At 57.1% G+C, this 20,035-nt stretch overlaps 2 protein-coding genes across 2 annotated transcripts in view; one reads left to right on the top strand and one right to left on the bottom strand.

Annotated features, from left to right (window-relative positions):
- LOC135324810 (receptor-type tyrosine-protein phosphatase kappa-like) overlaps positions 1-9,706 on the top strand; it is a 29,548-nt gene extending 19,842 nt beyond the window's left edge. Inside the window, exons 16-29 of the mRNA XM_064501753.1 lie at positions 445-515; positions 974-1,010; positions 1,961-2,058; positions 2,561-2,677; positions 3,073-3,230; positions 3,308-3,443; positions 4,202-4,351; positions 4,769-4,868; positions 5,408-5,487; positions 6,396-6,530; positions 6,931-7,056; positions 7,661-7,818; positions 8,106-8,241; positions 8,819-9,706. Coding sequence (XP_064357823.1) covers positions 445-515; positions 974-1,010; positions 1,961-2,058; positions 2,561-2,677; positions 3,073-3,230; positions 3,308-3,443; positions 4,202-4,351; positions 4,769-4,868; positions 5,408-5,487; positions 6,396-6,530; positions 6,931-7,056; positions 7,661-7,818; positions 8,106-8,241; positions 8,819-8,893 — 1,577 coding nt within the window. The 3' untranslated portion in view covers positions 8,894-9,706. The remainder of the gene's footprint in view (positions 1-444; positions 516-973; positions 1,011-1,960; positions 2,059-2,560; positions 2,678-3,072; positions 3,231-3,307; positions 3,444-4,201; positions 4,352-4,768; positions 4,869-5,407; positions 5,488-6,395; positions 6,531-6,930; positions 7,057-7,660; positions 7,819-8,105; positions 8,242-8,818) is intronic.
- A 370-nt stretch (positions 9,707-10,076) lies between these two features.
- On the bottom strand, positions 10,077-19,654 carry LOC112996593 (uncharacterized). Its single transcript, XM_064501824.1, has 11 exons — positions 19,451-19,654; positions 17,314-17,556; positions 15,488-15,778; positions 15,019-15,116; positions 13,483-13,675; positions 13,067-13,178; positions 12,681-12,927; positions 12,399-12,435; positions 11,692-11,794; positions 11,240-11,286; positions 10,077-10,611 (listed from the first exon to the last, which is right to left on the bottom strand). The coding sequence occupies exons 1-10, from the start codon at positions 19,560-19,562 to the stop codon at positions 11,244-11,246; spliced, it is 1,479 nt and encodes a 492-aa protein (XP_064357894.1). The 5' UTR covers positions 19,563-19,654; the 3' UTR covers positions 10,077-10,611; positions 11,240-11,243.
- Positions 19,655-20,035: the final 381 nt, after the last annotated feature.

Genomic DNA, 20,035 nt, shown 5'->3' with positions numbered 1-20,035 from the left:
TGGCCCTACGATTCTATAAGCAGCTGGAGAATCCTCTTCTGCTCCTTAAGTCTCCCTGCAAACTTAATTATGCATGCACTTGTATATCTGTTCCTGCTGTCAGACATTGCTGAACGCTGCTGTGTCCCATCCAGAGGTGGCTACTGTGGGAAAGTGGAGGGGGTGATCCAATTTCAATCAGAGCTTAAAGCTGTTCTGCGCCCCACTTGCTGTGGATATTGGCCTTTGCATTAACAGTCTCCCCATGCATTGCATTTCCTCCTGTGCTCTGTCACCTTTCATTTCATTAACTATTCTTTCAAATGTGTCCTGAGGCCTGGAGTACTGCTGAGGAGGGAGCAGCAGTCCTAGGGTTTCCTAAATCACATCCCTCTCCTTGAATAGTCACTTCTGCTGCTGCCCCGGAGGGGGAGTCCACCAGCTCCTGTCTCCCTTCTCTTTCAGATGATCACTGCCGTGTGGTGCTGCAGTCCTCTGACACTGGCAATGACTACATCAATGCCAGCTACGTGGAGGTAGGTAGGGAGGAACTGCTGCCCTGCAGGGGCAGGAGACATACCTGCTATCTTACTGCACTGGGCGGGGACAGTCCTTCTCACATTGGTGGCCTGAGGACTGGCACTTGCTCTGGGTCCTGGGTGGTGTCCTATCCACCACCATTGCTGCCCTCAGGTGTTGGCAGATCCTGGGCTGTCACTCTCCCTGCATCCTCCCTGAGCTGTCTGGAGTACTCTGCACTGTTTTGTGTGCAGTTCTCATCCTTAACAAAAAGGGACCACGCTCACAGCGAGGGGACAGGAATGGAGATGTCATCCTTGGATACTGGCTGTCCACGCTAACCAAGAGTAGCGTTGTTGGACATGCCGTGCCCAGCGCTCTTGGCTCTCCTGTCTGTGGGCAGGGATTGTTTATTTCACTCTTTGTTCAATGTTTATTGCGTGTGATCAGAGCTCTTTGAACTTCCTTCCTGCAGAGCTACCGGAGTCCACGCTTCTTCATTGCAGCTCAAGGTGGGTGCTTACAGTCCTGGGAATTGCCCAGCACTGGCACATGGCACCGCAAGTGTGTGGGAGAAGCCTGTCCCGGCTCTGAACCCTTTGGGGTGTGCAGAATTGGGACAGCAGCAGAGGAACTGTTAATAGCTCAGTTTGGGGACCTGTATCTCCCGGGTCTCTGTCTCAGCTCGTGGCCACTGCTGCTGAGCATGGAAGGACTCAGTGGCACTTCAGCAGTGGCCGGACTACAGAAGAAGGCTGTGATCTGGTCTCTGGACTGCCCAAGCTAAGGACCTGGTTGGAGCATGTCGCAGCTCCTCCCACCTGTGAAGCTGCCCTGTCTCCTCTGGAGACTGGTGTGACAGCTCTGGCCTTCGTATGGGGCAACCTGCAAATGCCTGACACTCCTGCACTGTCAGTGCACCTGGAGACCTGGTGCCTCTGACGGCACAGAACCAGGATGGATTAGTCTGCTCTGGGCAGCATGCAGTGAGGTGTCTCAAAGGCTCCATGCAAGCTGCTGAGATGTTCCTCAGGAAATAAGACCCTAAATGTGGGAGCAGCTCATGGTCACCTTAGGGGTCTGGCTGAGAAAGGCTGCATGTTGCACTGCTGCAATACTCTGCCCAGCCCTCTGGCCGCTGGACCCCAATAGGCCACCAGGAAGCCCCTGCAGCAGCAGTCAGTCCCCAGCATACCCTGGGCTCACCTGCCCTCTCTCTTCCCTGTCCCCCTCTCTAATACGGGTGCTGGAGCCAAGGTACCCAGCAATCCCTGCTAGGTGCTGCTGTCCCCAGGCTGTGCAGTGTTTCTGCCTGGGCAGAGGAAAAGCCAGGACTGCTCTGTAGCCTGGGAACATCTGCCCTACCCTGGGCATTTGCACCCAAAGTCTGTGCTAGTGGCTGGGAGCAGCTACACTTCCACGGCCCGGACAGGGACACGGTGCTCTCCTCTTCCTCCCCAAGGCCCCTTGCCTGGAACGGTGGTGGATTTCTGGCAGATGATCTGGCAGGAGAAGACTTCAGTCATTGTGATGCTGACAGGCTTAGTGGAGCAGAACAAGGTAGAGAAACCATTTCAGTCTCCTCTCACCCTGGGACTTGCCAGGGTCCAGGCTTTCTTGCCTGCTTTGCTTTGCTTTGATGCAGGCATCAATAAGAGCAGAGAGAGCAGCTCCACACCAGACCCCTTCCCTGCTCCAGAGCCGCCTGTTCCCCGTGGGAGCTCACCACCCTTGGCCTGGTATAGGGGATGGACCCTTGAGAGCATGAGAGAGGGAAAGGGCCTGCCATCAAAGCACATGTGCCCAGGGAGCAGGCTGCTGCCCCAGGAAGCACGTAGCAGCACCCTGGATGTGTGCAGCATCAGAAAAGTCTCCAATGCTGGGGGAACATGTCAGCCCTGGTCAAGACCTGAGGTTGTACCTTAGCTATGGATCAGTTAGTGCACTATCTGTTGCCTGCACAAGCAGAGCAGTGGTACAGAGGATGCAGTGTACAGCTGCTGGCTTGCAGCACTCCCCTAATGAGTTTGCTAGTGCTTAGGGGTCTTAATTCTCTTGACAGACCAAGTGTGAGCAGTACTGGCCAGAACAGGAGCAGGTCTATGGGGACTTCACAGTTACTGTCAACAACACAAGGACCACCACAGGCCTTGTGACACGCATATTCCGCCTGCAGAAGGTAAGACTGGCATATAGCTATTGGGGATGCAGTGTGTTTCTGGGGGTTCAGCAGCTGGTAGGAGCTGTTGGCTGGGAGACCCTGTAATCAGCCTTGCCAGGTCTCCAGCACAGACAGGTCAGCAACTGCTCCAAGTTAACTGTTCTCAGTGTGGGGAAGCAGAGAATAAAGTGAATTCTGTGGCTGTGTGCTTGGTGAATTTGCTCAGAGTCCTCATCTTTGTTGTGCCCACTGCTGTCTGAGCTATGGTGGATCAGTCAGTGTGCTGGGGGTGCTGGTGCATCCCTGCCATGGCTTTCTCCACTGCTCCTTACATATTGGCCTGCAATTATTTGCACAGCTTTCTGGGATGGTTCCTGCTCTCAGCCATGTCCCCCCCTTCTCCCTCTTTGCAGACAGGCTGTGCTCTCCCAAGACTGGTGGAGCAGTTTCACTACCTGCTGTGGCCAGACCATGGGGTCCCCAGAAACCCTACCCAGCTCCTGTGCTTAGTGGAGAAGGTGAACAAGAGGGTGTCAGAAGACCCTACCGGCCCCGTGCTGGTGCACTGCAGGTACTAGGCCGGGAGCACTCGGGTGCTGGGACAAGAGTGGCCAGGGCAGTGCTGATTCCCCTTTTCTGTGTTCTCAGTGCGGGGGTTGGGCGGACGGGTACTTTCATCGCCCTGGACTTCCTCCTGAAGATGGCAAAGGCCGAGGGCAAGGTGGATGTGTTCCAGTGTGTGCAGAGGCTGCGGGAGCAGCGAGTCAGCATGGTGCAGACCAAGGTGCGGAGTTACTTGCTCCCTGCATGCTGCAGGCTGCGGATGGCAGCTTCTAGTTCCCACCCTTTCCGGGGATGTGGCCACGCAAAGACTCACAGGCTTTGTGGTACATGGTCTGGCCACAGAGACTGGGGCTGTCAGATGGCTGAAGCTGCAGGCTCTTATTTTCAAAGTGGTGTCCAAATCTAGGCAGCATCCATGCTCTCTTAAGACGCTCTGAAGTGGCAGCAGCCTTTGTATGCGCCAGTCATCCTGATATGGAAGGGCTGTGTTGAAGGCAAGGCGGGTGTGTGAGAGTCCACATGTCCTTCAGGCTTGCAGGAAATCTGCCCTCGTGGCATCCTCTGGGCAGCAGTGTCCTGGCTGAGGGACTTTCTTCCCATGGCCTGCTCAGTGCTAGGACCCCATGAAGGGCATCTATAGAGTGCGCAGAGTTTCTCGGCCCCTTGAAGAGGAGGAGCTGTTCACTGTTTTTCTGAGTTTCCTTCCTCAGAGCAGGGGTCTGGACTGAGAGAGAACATTGAACCACAGGAAGATGGCCTTGTCTGGGTCATTTTATTTGCTGGCTGGCCCTCAGCAACACCTGAGAGGCTTTTGGCCTCAGGGACCCACAGCAAGGGGGGGTGAAAGGCCATGTACATGGAGTTCTCTCCAGTCAGATGGCTGGTGGCCCAGATTCCCAGAGCATCCTCTGTTGTGACCCTGGGTACAAACAGGTGGAGCTGGGCTGGGCTGTGCAGCTGACCCATGTCCCCATGCAGGAGCAGTACGTCTTCTTGTACGAGGTGTTGCTCGAAGGCCTGCTCTGCGGCAGTACTGGGGTCCCACTGGAGAGCGTCGTCAGCCATGTCAGCTCCCTACGAGAAGCTGAGACCCAGAGGCAGAACAACGTCCTTGAGAAGGAGTTCAAGGTACCACAGGATCTCATTCTGGGGCAAGCTGTAGGGATCACAGATGTTATTTTGGCTGGCTGTAAGGCAAGTCTGAGCTTCATTAGGGGGGATCACACCATTGGGCTCTCCTGCCACAGCTTGCTGACTGCTGGGCAGAGCCTCTCCCTCTGTGTGTCTTGGTGCCCGGAGGTGGGGTCAGTGAGCTGCCAGGCTCATGTCTTTGAGGCTGTGCCACGGGTGTCTGCATATGCAGCTCCCTATGTTCTTGCTTCCTTTATTGCAAAGGGTCTGGTGCTGACATGGCTGGTCTCTGGTATCTCCACACACCTTGCTGCTCCCCTTAGCAGTGGGAGGGAGATGGGGGGAGTGTTTCTTTGGGGACACAGAAGGGGCGAGGGGGGACTGCTGAATGGCTCAGCTGAATCATCCCTTCAGGCCCTGCAGAAGTTTTCTGAGTTGTTCCAGCTTCTGCCATGCAGAGAAGCGGAGAAACCCAGCAACCAGCCCAAGAACCGCAAGCCAGGGATCCTGCCAGGTATTGCTGGCATGGCTGGGCTGTCCTTGCCCCATGATCCAGCAACTGAGAGCAATATGGGGGAGGGAGAGGGGGTGATGCTGCCCTCAGCCCTGCTGCTTGCCTCCCCAGCACCACACTGCTACCAGGCTCTGCCCAGGGGGCCAAGTGCCACTTTCTGGTTGACAACACTCAGCATTAGACTAGACCAGTCTGTCCGTATGAGCAAGGCTCCATCCAGGCCTCCCTGCTTTCTTCTGTGCCTGCCGGACTGGTGGGTTCACGGGCTGCCCCTGGGATAAACACATCCCTGGGTCAATTCTGCTCAAAAGAGCAATGCTGCTGTTTCTTAGTGCCTCCATCCATGTGGGCTCAGGACATCCCATGCAGGCACCCTGAGCGCTCCTGGCTCATGCCTGCTCACCCAGCCCATGCTGCAGGGAGTCATGCTGCCCCCCACCACCACCACTACCACTTGCAAGGAAAGCCCCAGGGTCTCAGTGCAGGGAGAGGATGGCTTACCTGCTTACCCTTTCTCTCTCTGTCCCTTGCCTCCACAGCGGATTCCTGCCGGCCCATCCTCATGTCCTCACTGAACACAGATGGCTCACCAGGTTATATCAATGCAGTGTTTGCTGATGTAAGGCTCCAGCCTCAGCAGGGGTTTGGCGCTGCTGGGAGCAGCAAAGGTTTGCAGGGCCCCACAGGCACCACCCTTTGAGGCAGGGCTAGGCTGTGGCTCCAGCTCCCTGGTCTGAAGTGTCCCAGCACTGGGGCTTCCTCTCAGTGACTGTTTCCCAGTGCCTGGGCCCTGCTGCCAGGAGATGGCCTCAGTGATCAGCCTAAACCCTGCCTGTGCTGGCTCCCTCCTGGCACACACTTCAGCAGGCTGCTGTACAGCCTCCGGCCTTTGCCTGCTGTGAAAAGGGCCCAGGTGTGATGAGCTGAGAGGCCAGAGCAATGCAAACCTGCTCTGAGCAGGGCTGCGCTGGCCTGCATGTCCCTGGGCTCTGTTCCTGGGACTGCAGAGCTGCCTAGTTTGGCATTCACAGGTACCTATTGCTCAGGTACCTGGCTAATGTGGTTACTACAAGGACTGGGGATACTGGTAATAACCCCAGGTCCCGGTGGGATGGATCCATGGGGACTGACTGTTTCCCTCAGCTCCATGAGGACCCACAGGAGGAAGCAGGCTGCTGCCCTCCCCATCTCCTAGCGTCATGCCACGCACCTGCAGACTTGCCCCTCAGGGACCCAGCATCTGCCATTCCCAGTGCTCAGCATCAACTGGGGGAGGGGAGTATATGTGGAAATTTCCCAGCAGGAAATCCCTGTCCCTTGCACTCCTGGGGAGGGCCAGTGTTACCCCTGCCCACATGCACAGCGGCTAGGAACCACTGCTACAGGTATCCACCCCTGCAGTAAAGCTGTCCTTATGCAGGGCTGGAAACAGCAGCCCAGCTGGGAGGAGGCAGGGACCTTTTCCTGTGATTAGAGGGGCTCTAAGGGGATGGATTATGTGACCTCCCTCCCCGGTGTGTTTTGCAGACATACACTGAGGAAGACAGACTCATCATCACCCAGCTGCCATTTCTGGCCACGCTGGTGGATTTCTGGGCTCTGATCTGGGATTACACCTGCACATCGGTGGTTGTGCTAAACCAACTCCAGGAGCTGGACCAGGTCAGCAGCCCACAAGCCTCCCTTCCCTCCCCAGGCTCACCATGGGACCAGGCAGTGTGCTTTCTGCCCTGAGCCCACTGCAGCTCTTCTCATGAGGCACTACAGTGATGGGGTCTCCCCACTGTCATGACGTGGGCTATAGCAAGGGAAGAAGGGGCATCCCTCAGGTTTTGCTTACGCCTGCCCAGGTGTCCTGTCTGTGGGGGGGGGTGTTATTTTTTTTCTGACTGCTGCACTGTGGCTTGGTTTGTCCCAAGTGCACGGCCAGCAGAACAGCCTTGTGCTCCCCATGATTTGTGGGTGAAGGGCTGGGCTGAGTGTACTCATGAGAGCACTGCTGAGCTTTGCTATGCATGCAGGTTGGGGCACTGTGTGGTAACGTGTGTGTCACCCCCCTCAGACATACGTGGAGTTCTGGCCCACCCAGGGGGAAGCTATTTATGGCTGTTTCCATGTCCAGCTGATCTCAGAGGAGCCCGGAGCTGGCTTCACAGTCTGGACACTCGCTCTGACCAACAAGCAGCAGGTGGGCTCTTTGTACAGGGATGGTGAAGTGAGACCAGCTTTTGCAAGAGCTGGGAGTACTGGCAGGGCTCCAGCATCAGCAGGTTTTGCTCTGGGATTGAGGTCACAACTCTCAAAGGCAGAGGTGACAAGGGTCAGGGAGACCTGAGGAGGTCCTTGGAGGACACTGAATGGTGTAGGGCCTTTCACCCTGGGGGAGAGATTAGTCCAGAGAGACTCCTGCTGCAGGTGGAGATACAAGGCAGACCACTGGTATGTTTGTGTTGCCCTTTCTAACTCTGACAGTGGCCATGGAGAAAGTCTGTGCATCTTGGTGGTGGCTCTTGGATGGGAAGAGTTATTACAGGTAGTTGGGCCCTGAACTGACATCAATCTGAGCTGCACCTGATAGCTCTTATCTCAGGCTCTGCCCATCTGTGGATCTCAGAGCACTGAATGGAGACGGACAAAGTCACTCTTTGGGACTGGGCCATCCCATTGTGGAGCTGCTCCCTTGTCCTAGTGTGCACAGCGGAGCCAAGACCAGCACACACTGTCCCTCCCTTCCCTCCATGAAGTCGGTGGATTTCTTCTAGGCTCAGCTCACTGTCTTCCTTCCCTGCTAGCCAAAGAAATCTGCACTGAAAGTCCAGTTCTGTCAGCTGGAGGACTGGCCCATGCAGCAGCGCCTTCCCTCGTGCCCTGCCACCATCATCAGCCTGCTGGGGAAGGTGGAGACACACCAGCGACAGAGCCAAGATGCACACATACTCGTCACTTGCTGGTGAGTGAGGTCTCTAGCAGGGGCAGTTAGGCACAGTCCAGGCTGCATCATCAAATTTGGATCACAGTTCCAGTCTCAGTCCAGGGGAAAAGTGGACTTGTGGACATAGGTTCAGCTGTGTTCATGGGAGGAAGGCTTCCCCTTGGAGGCTGGCTTCATGCAGGATCTGTATATGAAACCATGCTGAGAGCCCCAGGCCTGTGTGGCTAGCAGGACACCCCCCTCCAAGGCTCAGTACTACCAGGTGATCCCAGGCCAAGTGATTCTCCAGTGGCATTTCTCTGCAGGGACGGTGCCAGTCGGAGTGGGATCTTCTGTGCTGCCGGTTTCCTCTGTGAGCAGATCCAAAGTGAGGGGCTGGTGGATGTGTCCCAGGCTGTGAGGATGTTGAAGAGACGGCGGAGACAGCTGGTTAAGGATGTGGTAGGTACTGACTCTAAACCCAGCTGGGGATGGCAACACCAGAGCAGGGGCCATAGGTTCTGGGGTAGCTGCCAGGACTGTTCAGGCTGTGTGTTCAGATCCTTCTGGGGAAGATGAGACCTCTGGAAACCTTACTTTTTCCTTGCTGGAACATACCCAGCCCCCTCAGCGGCAGGCTCTGCAGGACCAGGTGGATGCTGGAGCATCCCACAGGCTGAGCTGCCCCTTGCTGGTCTATAGGCCCTGTTCAGCTGAGGGCTGAACCGGTTGGTGCTTACGTGCCTGCACAGCACCTACCTCCCAGCTAGGTGCTAGAAGTCATGCTGCATGGGTGTGAGCAGCAGACACTTTGTGCTGTGTATGCTGGTTTTCCTCCTGAGACCAGCGAGCTGCAGCCCCTGAACTCACTGGAGCATACACCGGTGATTTCTCAGTGGGGGAAGGGGGGGGGGGGCTGCAAATGGGAGGTGAGTAAGCTGTACCTGTGCGAGACTCGCTCAGAAAGCTGTCAGCAGCCAGGCTTGCCTTCCATGACAAAGGTTCTTGCACCGTGTACTCATGTGTGTCCTGTCCACAGGAGCAATATCAGCTCTGCTATGAACTAGCCCTCATTTACTTGAATTCATTTGAAACCTATGGAAACTTCAAGTAGAAGCCAGCACCTCTGGCCAGGACTTCCAGCTCTCTTGACAGATCTCTGCCAGTGACCTTGGAAACCAGAGGAGATGAGATGTGTGTACACAGCCTCAAGATGCTTTACTGCTCTATCCTCTGCAGCTGGACAGGACACTCTGGACTGTCTCCAAATTGTGTTGTCACTGACAAGACTTTGAAGCAGGAACCCTGCCCTTTGCCCAGAGTTGGGCAGGAACTTACCTGGCATCTCAGCCTGAGTGTGCAGGCCACAGAGGAGGTATCAAGACTTAACCTGTTCATGCCCAGGATGGAGAGAACAAGCTGCCTTCTCTGGGCTCCCATGTCCCCTCAGGCAGCTGCGTAGGAAAAGAGGTAGCTCCATCAACACAGGACTGTTTCACCAGGGGATCATCAAACTTCTATCAGATCCACAAGGCTCAGGAGCCTAGTCTCACTGTCCTGCCCTGGGAGAAGCACAAAGCCCAAGGTCGAGATGAGCTAGGAAAAGCCACAGTGCTGTAGGACTATCCTGGTCCAAAACCTCTTCCTCAAGAGCTGTCTTGTTGACATTGATTGTCCTAGGTGCTATAGCTTTGTCATCTCTGGGGAGGCTCCCTCAACAGCCTATCTGTCTCCACCGCAGCAGTCCGAGGTTGCAGCATCTAAACTTGAGTACCCTTGATGCTATATGTGCAGTTTACCTCCCAGGAGGGGCTGCTGCACCTTGGAGACTGGCTCGGCCAGAACTGCTCAAAGGGGAAGGGGCCTCAGAGCCAGAGCTGAACCCCGACTCTATTCTGTGTCTTACCAGTAAAGGCTCTGTGCTGGCCATGGTGGTGTCAAGCTCTGACTTTTGCTGTTCTTCCAGAGATGATCAGGTGGTGGTGGGGGGGGGGGGAACAGCAGAGGAGCAAAGAGCATGCAGGTCCCCCAACTCTGCTCACAGCACAGGCATGGGCCACAGTCTTGCCCAGGGTGTGCACAGGAGAGCACCGCCTTTCCTGATTCCTATCATGTACCCCATACAAACACATGCGAGAGCTACTTAGCACAGCTGTGGGGGATCAGGCATGCTGCCAGACTCAGGTCCAGGCCAGGACCTGGCTCCTGGCCTCCCTTCCCCAAGATGCAGTTAGCTCAGCTTCCCACGGAAGATGTTACCCCCATAAGGGCAATGAAAGGACCAGACAGGAGCTGTAGCAGGGCAAGAGGGCAGCCCCCTCCAAACCACAAGCCTTTATTGGTTTTCTGGACACAGCAGGCAGAATGATGAGGGCCAAATTTGAGCAGAGCCAGGGGTGTGGCTGGATATCAGCATATGGAGCAGGGAGAGGGGTTGGGAGCCCAGCTGGAGGCAGCAGCACAAGCCAAACTTCAGCCTGAGCCCATACAATTCAATGGCTAGGAAGCCTTGTTTCCAGTTCCTGCTTCCAGGAAAGCAAAAAAGAAAGCAAAGTCTCAAAAAAAGGAACTATAAGAAGTCTCATCAAAGTACGCCAGGCATCACAACATCAGTAAGTGAAGGACGGGGCAAGGTAGAGGGTTCAGGGAACAGAAAGCTCACAGCCTTTCCTTGGCCTCCTGTTTTCCTCTTGCTCTGCTGAACCAGATGAAGGCTCCCAGGCTGATCACAGTCATAGGAGCGCCTGGGGAGCCGGCTGCCATCAGCATCAAGCCAGAGATGTCCTGCTCTTCTTCTCCACTCCCTCACTGCTCTGCCTGTCTCCTGCCATCCTGGGCAGAGATGGGGTGTTGGCTCCCAGGGCAGAGGCTGCCGGGGGCTCTTGGCAGCGCAGGGAAGTCCTGCCAGCACAGCTGCCTGCACAGGTGAGTGTCTGAGACAAGCTGGAGTGCTGGGCAGTGCATGGTCCCAATCCTTTCACCCAGCTGTGCCCACCCACAGGTCCCTAGGGGTATCCACAGTGTCCCAGACATGCACATGTAAGAGCAGCCAGTCCCTGGGGCCTGTCCCTCCTGCAATCCCTCCCATCAAAGCTTTTCCCATAACAGGGGAGGGTAAGCCCTCTTCGGGCCCTGCCAACAGCCCTAGGTCCCTCCAAAGAGCAAGAGACAAGTCTCCGCTTTGGGTGCTTCTCTTTGCTTGTCCCTGCTGCTGTGCCAGGCTGGGGAGACATGCTTGGAGCCTCGCTTGGCTGCAGCCTAGGGCCCAGCGCAGAGAGTCATCTTGACTGTCCAGGGGACCAGTTTGCTGGAGCAAATGTGGGGCATGTCATCCCAGGATGGGAGAGGATGAGCAGATGTTTCTGCCAAGGGTCAGGCCCTCCTGGAGGAGACCTGCTGCCCACCTCAGCCCTGCAGACATCTCTGTGATGGTGGCCCCAGGAAGATGCATTTTTCCTACCTTTTTAATTGTTCTCCTTGCGTTGGCTGATCAAGGCCTTCTTTTTCCTGGGAAGACAAAGGGCAATTCTGAGAGGGGCAAGGCTGACATGGCCCAGGGCCCTGCCAACTCCAGCAGCAGAGGGATGGAGGGCTTCGCACCCCTCTGCTCTTGGCCTCCCACGAGCTGGCAGAAGAGTCGCTCACCAGCACCTCGAGGGATGGCAGCAGTGGCAGGAAGAGCCACAGGGAACGGGGTCTCTCAGTGCCTCTGGCCCCTGCCCCAGCCCCAAGGAAGACACTCATGAGCCCCAGGCAGCAGCCCTACAGACAAGCCAGGGTAGGACTAGCTGGTTGCATCCATGCCACCCAGAGGGTGGAAGCAGCAGAGGAGAGGACCCTCTCCAGCCCCAGCTGCCCCCCAGCACACAAAGGCCTGCAGCAGAGCAGTGATCCAGGCCCCCAGCCACTCACCTGGACAGCACAAACCACAGGATCCCTGCAAACAGGAAGGCCAACACCAAGAGCACAAGAACCACTGTGACCGCAGTCCAGGGCCATGGGGCCGGGGCTTGCCCTGCAAATAACAGAGCCGGGAGTGGGTGTCACAGCCTGGGGCATGGGTCCCTGAGGGCCCCCACCCTTGGCACTGGGTGTGAGCACGTGTGTGCACACGTGTCTGGGCTCTGCCACCCTGGCTGCTGCAAGGGATAGGCAGCAAGGCCCAGTCATGCCCTGCCTTGCAGAGAGCTAGCAAACAATTCAGCTCTGCATCTCTTTCCACCTTTTCTGCTGGCACTGCCCCATCTCCGGCTCTTTGCTCCAGGTCTTTGAAAGGGCAGGAAGGCACAACCCCCAGTCAACAAGGCCACCGGATCCAAGGGGCTTACCCCATGAAGGGACTATGATCTTGCCATGAAGACCCTCAGCTGGGCACTTTCCTAGGACCCTTCCCCACACACAACTCTGTGGACCAGGAATTTTCTGAGATGGAGGAATACCCACATGTAAGAGAAATAAAAGGTTTCCTCTGCCCTCCACACCAAGACCCCACTGCCCTTGGGCTAGGCCAAACCTTCTCCAAGGGAAGTGGCCAGCCTGGGAAAAGGCAGGATGCGGGAGGGTGCCTTGGGCACAGGGTGTAGGGCTGAGCCTGGCCTGGAGGAGAGGAGCCCACTTACCAGAGAAGCTGTAGCAAACACAGGTGAACTTCTCTGCCTGTTGGGGAAGACAGGAGGGAGAGCTCAGGCCACTGCTGCCCAGCTGCCCACTCCCAGGAGCAAAGACCTCCATCCCATGGCCACAAAACGTCCCAGCTGTGCATGAAGCTCCCAAGCAGGACCAGGCTGCCAAGGTGCCCCAGCTTTCAGTGCATGGGGCAGGAGCAGCCCCCACTCTCTGCTCTGCTGGGGATGGGGAGGAGGAAGAAGGTCTGCCCTACCCTGAACCCTGCGAGAGGCTACCTGCTGCTGGCGGTGAACGAGGCGGAGAAGGACCGTGTAGTTCCCGTCCGGCTGGAGGGGAGCGTTGTAGTAACCGTGCTGGCGAGTCCCGTCACCCAGCACAAAGTCGGTGGGGGCCGTGAGGTTGAGCACCGCGGCCACGTAGGCACGGTGCTGCAGGCTGGCGTCGAAGGGCTGCAGCTCCCCTGAGCACACGCCTGCCACCGTAGCGGTGTCCTGGGTCACAGCGACAATGAGCTGGTGCTCCCTGCAAGGCAGGGCTGTCAGAGGGGCTGGGGACACGGGCAGCGGGAGAGCAGAGTGGAGGGAGCTGCGGGGAAGTGCTGCCCCTGGGCAAAGGCTCCCCGGGACAGAGAGCAGCTGAGCTCCCCAGAGGCTGCACTCACCTCACTGCCCCGTGGGGCTGGGTGATGGGGCGCAGGGGAAGCACGACCGTCCCTTGGGATGGGGAGATGTCACGAGCGCCGCAGGAGCTGACGTTGAGAGGGGCGGAGGTCTCTGAAGAGGAACCGGAGGGCCAAGGCTCAGCAGGCAGCAGAGCACAGAGGGGCCCTGCGCGGGGCAGGCAGCAGCCCACGGGCAGCGCAGGCTGCAGAGCTGCCCCGGCTGGTGCAGCTGAGGCCACGCAGCCATTCTGCGGGACGGGGGCGGCGCTGGGGCCTGACTGCCCCTGCATCTGCCCTGGCAGAGCTGCTGGTGCAGCCTGGGGCTCAGCAGGGAGAGGCAGGCCCCACCGCCCCTCTGCATGGCAGCCTGCCACGCTCCACGGCCACCACAGAGGCACCCCGTGTGGACCCCTTACCCAAGCCGCTGCTGAGAAATTCCTGGCGTGACACAGCCCCGGCACCGGCAGCCGTGAGGCCCTGCACCGTCACCACGTACGTGCGCCCGGGTCGGTGGTCCGGCAGCGTGTACTCGGTGACAGAGCTGTTCACCCTCAGCCGCTCAATCTCCAGGAAGCCGGCCTCGTGCGCACTCCTGGCCGTGATGCTCAGCTGGAGGAGGACAGAGAGCTGGAGGGGAGCAGTGCTGAGCTCTTGCTTGGGGGCAAGGCAGCCCGGCAGCAACATGCTCATGCTCGTGGGGCCCCTGCCCCTGGCGCACCAGGGCACCGCATCCCCTGCAAAGGCAGGGAAAGCTCGCGGGGTGCAGTGACCCTGAGAAGGGCCCCACGTAGGGTTGTTTGGGCCCCCCATAGGTTGTCTGGGCCCCATGCTGGAAGCATCAGGCTTGTGGGAGCATGGCAACATGGAGGTGGTTCATTGAGAGAGATGTATATGCATTTAACGAGCCCCAGGCCAGGTCGCTGGTGCATAACTGCAACACCATGGGTAATGTGGTGACACTCCCCCCCAGAAGCTCAGCCCTGACTTTCTATTTACTTTTCTTTTTCCTTTCCTTTCCTTTCCTCTTTTTGCCCAAGAGAGTGTTGATTCAAAGCCACAGAAACGGTTCTTGTCACAAGCCCCGGTGTCTGGGAGCAGAAAGCCAGCTGGCACGGACTCCCAAAGCTCCTGTGGCCTGGTCTTTGCAATGCAGCCATGGCCCCACTCCCGTGGCTCCTTCAGGAAAGAGCTCACAGCAGTAGAAGCAGCAGCATGTTGAGGCCCCCTTTCACCCTACGGACTGGTCTGTCCTCAGAGAGGCCATACAGCATGCTGGTAAGAGTCTCAGGCACCAAATACTAGGAAGCAGGACTACACTGTGCCAAGAGCCCTGACTTGTCACAAAGACGAGGCACTTCTTGCCACACACGGAGGGCAAGTCAAAGGAACTACGGACCTCTCCCAGAGAAACGGGGCATTTCAGAGGAGCACTCCTCAGCTGAGAGGAATCTGCTGCACCAGAGGTACAGCAGCAGAGCAGCAACCAGGAGGAGGAGGAGTCGCTCAGAGCAGTCCTTTACTCTCAGAACAGGACAAAGATTTCCAAGAAATGCCGGTAAGGCAGGAAACATCTCTTATCTCCAGGTGGCTATGAGCTGGCTGCCCCTGTGGCTTCCTGTAAGCCAATGAACGTGTCATGAAGTACTGCACACTGGTGTGCAAAGCCATCCAAACAGCGGGCTCCGCACAGCCGAGAGGAAGCCCACGGGACAGGGAGCACTCAGCACTTCTCCAGACAGCACCGGAGCAGGAGGAACACAGACTGTGAGCAGAAAACGCTCACACTTGTTAGAGCATGAAATTCACCTCCACAGGACCGGAGGTGGGGGAACTGTGGCTCGTCACAGCTTTACCTTTCCTGCTCTCCCCGCCTGCATGCCCAGAGCAGCCCCAGCAGGGATGCCCCTGGCAAGCTGAGGGAGTAGCCCTGTGAATCCGGGCTACTCTGGTACCTGGTATCCAAGGATCTGCCCTTTGCAGGAGGGCAGCGCCTTCCACCTGAGCAACCCGGTGCTGGGATCCAGTGACAGATTCTCTGGTTTGTCCGGCACTAGAAGCACAGGAGGACAGAGTCATGCACTGGGCCGGGCAATGGGGCTGAGGCCAGAGCAGGGTGCAGGCAGCTCCTGGCCCAGGAGACGGTCTGCCACCTGACCCCCCAAGCAGGCTTTGCACCCCAAAAGGGCAGACATACTGCTGCAGCTGTTGCATTGGGGAGGGTGAGGAGGGCATGTGCTCTGCTCTAGGGCCCTGCACAGCCCCTGCCCCAAATTCCTGCAGGCCCCAATCTCAGGACCATCACCACAGGGAGTAGATGCCTGGGTTGAGCTGCAGAGGGAAAGGTGCATTTACCAGCCTCCCCCACCTGCGGCACAGCCCAGGACTGGCCTGGCCTTGCTGCACTTGCCCATGGACACATACCTGTTTCCTCTGTCTGGAATTGCCACGTGAACAGGACCGTGCTGGGGGGCAAGGAGATGGTGACGCTGTAGACAGTGAAGGGCTGCAGAGGGGGGCAGGTGAATGTTCCCTTCTGGCCCTGTAGCATCTCCTCTCCCGTGACCTCCTTGGCCTCACAGGGAGGGGAGGAAGGCCCAGCCAGACGGCACATGGCCCGCATGTGCTGGCAGGCGTCAGGGAACCTGCAGGTCCAGTTCAGTTTGATGCTGGTGGCAGAAACCTCCGAGGTACCAGGGACAACCTGGAGAAGTTCTGTGAAGGAAACATTGCAAGCGCATCATTTCCTTCCCTTCCCCTCCTGCCTCTGCAAGGATGCTGCAGTCAGAGAGCCCTGCTGCCCACCCAGCAGGGAGGAAGAGGAAGCATGAGGCTGACTGACATGCAGTCCCTTCATGTCTCTGAGTTGGGGAGCAGGAGCAGTTTGGGATCACGGTATGCTAAGAAGCCAGGCATGGCTTAACGGGCATGTGCACATTGCTGAAAGCACCTGTCCCTACTCAGTGTTTGTGGGTCCAAGCAGTTCCACAGCCAAGCATATTTGGCTGTTGGAGAACTAGCCTTTCCATGCTGTTAACAAGACCCAAGAGAAGGGGGGTATCCTGTGCCCTGGCACAGTATGAGGAGGGATGGAGCTCTAAGACACAGTATGAGGAGCTCTCCCCACAGCATTTCTAGGGAGGGGATGAGGGGAAGAAAGACCCCACACTGCTTCCCCTAGGCCTCCTGGGAAAAGCCAGGAAGAGTAGGGAGCTCCAGGGACTCTGGGCACCAGGGAGGGCACTGTCCAACCGGCATTTGGTTCAGGGGCCTCAAAGCTCTCACTGCCTAGTCTGGGCATGTGCTACAGGACAGGCCAAGACAGAGTCAAAGGGACAAGACAGGACAGCCTCAAAACTTGGGCCAGGCATGGAGATTCACCCCATGGCCCCTGCTCATGGATCACAGACTGTCAGAGGAGCATCATCCCCTTCCTCTCCAGCCCACATTCCCACGCTCCCCTTGCTCAGAGCTGCTAGCAGGGAACTGGCCCTGAGCCCTCTCGCTTTGGCCCAGTCAGAGGGCACTCAGCAAGTTGGGCAGCAGCAGAGGACTAATTGTCACCAAAACTTTGGGGACATCTAACTGGGATTCTCAAACAGCACAAGTTCACCCTACCCTCCCTTGGCAGGGATATCCGTGCCCCAAGCTGTGACTACATGGCACTGAACCTGAGCCCAGCATGGAGCAGGGCCCACGACCAGTAAGTGGGGGGCAGGTTGCGGCACTATCACAACTGCATGGGACATAGGCAGCAGAGCCCACCACAGTTGTGATTCAGTGCAGCCCACAGCCTGCACCACACACACTTGTTCCATGCCCAATGCTTTATCCTCTCTCCCTCCAGCAAATACTCTTGGGCTGTCAGGGCCAAAAGCCCTCAAGGAGCCCCATGTCACCTACACACCATCACCACAAGCCTCCTGCACACACAAAAGCTGAAGGCTGGAGTCCTGCATGCCCAGAACCCTGCCCTGGCCTGTTGTGGGCCAGGCAGCATAAGCCCCTTCATGACAGGACCTTCAGGGACAAATGCTGGCACCTGCCACTTTCCACTCTGAGGTGTGCCTGGGAACACTGGACGAGGACAGGGTAGGCTTAAGGGCTCCATCAGGACTGCCTTCAGCAACACCTACTGATACCGTGGCCTGGAAGAGAGCCTGAAATTTTGTGTGCACACACAGCCTGCATTTTCCTGTTCAGGGAGGGCAGAGCAGGGCAGTCAGGAATGCTCCTGAAGCCTCCCTTACCAACGCACTCCACGTTAGATCGAATGCGGATCCAGCCACCTGTGCCATTGCTCCCCATCCAAACTTCTCTGTATACAGGTTTCCCATGACTGATAGACTGGACTTCACTTGCACATTTGACTTGGGAGAAGGATGGATGGAGACCCTCAGGGCAGCTCAGCATGACTTCTTCATTCTTTTTGTAGGTTGGGTGGTCTGGTGCCAGCTGGAGTCTTTGATCCCACCGGGGCCTTTGGCACATTTCTGGCAGAGGCAAAAGGGGGTGCATGTTAGTCAGGGTTGCAGGATGACCAGGTGGGGCAGGGGAGATGACGGGGGTGTCAGGAGTCACCAGTGATGGAGTCCAGCCCCCAAAAGGGAGAGGGGAAGGTGACACACCCCTTGGTCAGGACAAGACACCTCAGCCAGCCCAGGACTGACCACTCATCCATGGACTTCTCTGCTCTGCCCTTGTGTCCGTGGACACTCTTAGCCCTCCACCATGTCCCGCAGCAAAGAGATTCCTGAAAGAATCACCCCTGCAAGAGCAGACCCCCTCTTTCCCCTCATTTTGACCTGCCACCCACACAGTGCAGGCTGCTGTCCCCCAGCCCCCAGGTCAGCCTGCCCCTCACACTCCCAGTGCACGGCACTCCTGCTGGGCTGCACCTCTCTCCAGCCATGGCTCTTCCTCCCTCCCAGAGGCGTGGGAGATGCCCCCTCTCCCCCCACCCCCATGCCTGGTCACTCGCTTCCACAGCAGTAACACAACTCTTCTGCTGTCCCTGTGCTGGCTGACTCTGTCCCTCTGCTTCTCCCTTCCTGCCCAAGCCCCCATGCACGTGGGACATGGGGCCTTCTCCGTTCAGGTCCTCTGCTTTACCCCAGCCCCAGCCCCTGCCCCTTTCCCCTGCCACAAGCCCTGCCCCTTGTCCCCTGTCCTCCTCCTGGCTCCATCCATCCTTGCTCCACTCTCCTTCCTCGTGGGCTGAGGAGGGCACAGGTAGAAAGCAGGCCCATAGCCTGTCCCAGCAGTGTGCTGAGTGCTGCAAGGTCGGGTTTTGTCGTAAGGATTCCTGCAGGCAGTACCTTACAGGTACGAACCTGCAAAGGGAGCACTTCCCATGCCAGCCTCCACAAGGGTCTATGCAAGTTCTTAGAGTGCCTATAATACGAATTTTCCTATCCTAATGGGACATTGAATGTATCTGACAAGTTTCATTTCATCTCCTGAACAGCCACAGAGGTATAATCTTGGCTGTGAAGCCAAAGCTGATTAAGAGAAGGTTTTTCTTTCAAACAACCCTGGTTACAGAAGACAAGTGATGCCCAGCTGAGTGCTGCAAATAGCAGACATGCCCTACCAACACGTCACTGCCTGTGCACTTCCTCTGGTCTAGAGGCACACAGTCCCACCCCGTGCACATCTAGCTCAGCAAAGTGACAGGCAGTTCCTTTTTGCTCTCCTCTCAGCAGGGACAGTGTCCCGGGGGCATATCTGCCATCTGCCAAGGCTTAAGGTTGGGTCTGTCCCAGTATCCTTCTAGTCTGTGCATAGCAATGAGCACAGTTGTTACCTTCTCTGGGATGGATTTTCAGCACAGGGTGTGACTAGTCCCTGACTGTCCAGCCTCATCCCATCTTTCTCACACTACCTGCAACACATTCACATGGCACCCTAGCTCCTGTCCCCATGGGTCTTCCAGAAAGAGCAGGCATCCCAGATGACACAGGAGCTCAGGCATCCAACTGGACTCCATCTCACAGGTCTCAAGGTCTTTGCTGAGCACCAGCAACCAGGTGTCCTGTAATGGGGACATTGCTCTGATGGCCCCACACTCAGGCTTCACCTACCCACTATGAAAAGAGAGCCTGACACCTCCTGCTCCCAGAGGCACTGCCCCTTCCCAGAGGAATGCTGCAGCCCCGTGCTCTTGGAGGTTTTCCCAGCACACCAAGGCTTGTGGCCCTCCATCCCCAAATGCAGCTTCATGTCACCACAGTCTGGCTGAGGTGTTGGTGTCTTGGGCCCTGGTATGGACACCAGCTCTAGTCCTCTCAGATACAGCTACTGCATGCTGAACCTGGTAAAGATGCACAGCAAACGTACAGGAAGGGGAGCAGCCAAACCTCCTGCTGCAGAGTGAGAAGCTCTTACCTGTTTCCTGGGGTACTCCTTCGGCTTTAGGACTAGACTCTTCCTCTCCCTGTGCAGCCCTCAGAGGTGCAAGGACCAGAAGAAAGGCCAGAGCCAGCCCTCGCAAGACCATGTTAGCATAAAGTCCCAGGGCAGGACTGAAATCTCAGCACCACTCGCTGCCTTTCAGCTCATGCGTCTGTAACTGAATGCAAGAGAGTACAAGCACAGGAAGGAAGGAACCATGCGGGGAAATCGCATGTGTTGCAAGAGTCTTCCTCTTTGGAGAGGGAACCTCCCACTGGTGTCAGAGCTGCTGTCTCTTGTTGTTCGTGTGCCATGGGGCATCTAGGCGCAGGCTGTCACCAGGAGGACCCCTGTCACTAAGATCCCAGGGCTGCTCCCCAAACACGCCTTGTAACTAGAGTGCACTCAAGAAACACTGCCCTCATTTCTCACACTGTATCTGCATGCTTCCTAAAGCCGCTTCTTGCAGTCATGGGCTTTTAGAGCTCTAACGAATTACTGCACTTTTCCCCTCAATGATAACAGCAGTTTAAGGTCCTCTGAGAGGGTATGAAAAGAGCTGTGAAGAGTCAGTGACAG

This window comes from Dromaius novaehollandiae, chromosome Z (genome assembly GCF_036370855.1).
Source record: "Dromaius novaehollandiae isolate bDroNov1 chromosome Z, bDroNov1.hap1, whole genome shotgun sequence".
Lineage (NCBI taxonomy): Eukaryota > Metazoa > Chordata > Aves > Casuariiformes > Dromaiidae > Dromaius > Dromaius novaehollandiae.
The sequence above is the reverse complement of the archived record's forward strand: the minus strand, read 5'-3'. Positions and strand labels throughout refer to the sequence as shown.

Excerpts from the sequence above, each read along its gene's own strand:
- LOC112996593 (XM_064501824.1), bottom strand. The coding sequence starts at position 19,562 with ATGGTCTTGCGAGGGCTGGCTCTGGCCTTTCTTCTGGTCCTTGCACCT. Across the intron at positions 17,557-19,450 it reads AGGAGTACCCCAGGAAACAG|AAATGTGCCAAAGGCCCCGG; the intron begins GTAAGAGCTTCT and ends TGCCTCTGCCAG. Across the intron at positions 13,676-15,018 it reads GGCAGATCCTTGGATACCAG|CTGAGCATCACGGCCAGGAG; the intron begins GTACCAGAGTAG and ends GTCCTCCTCCAG.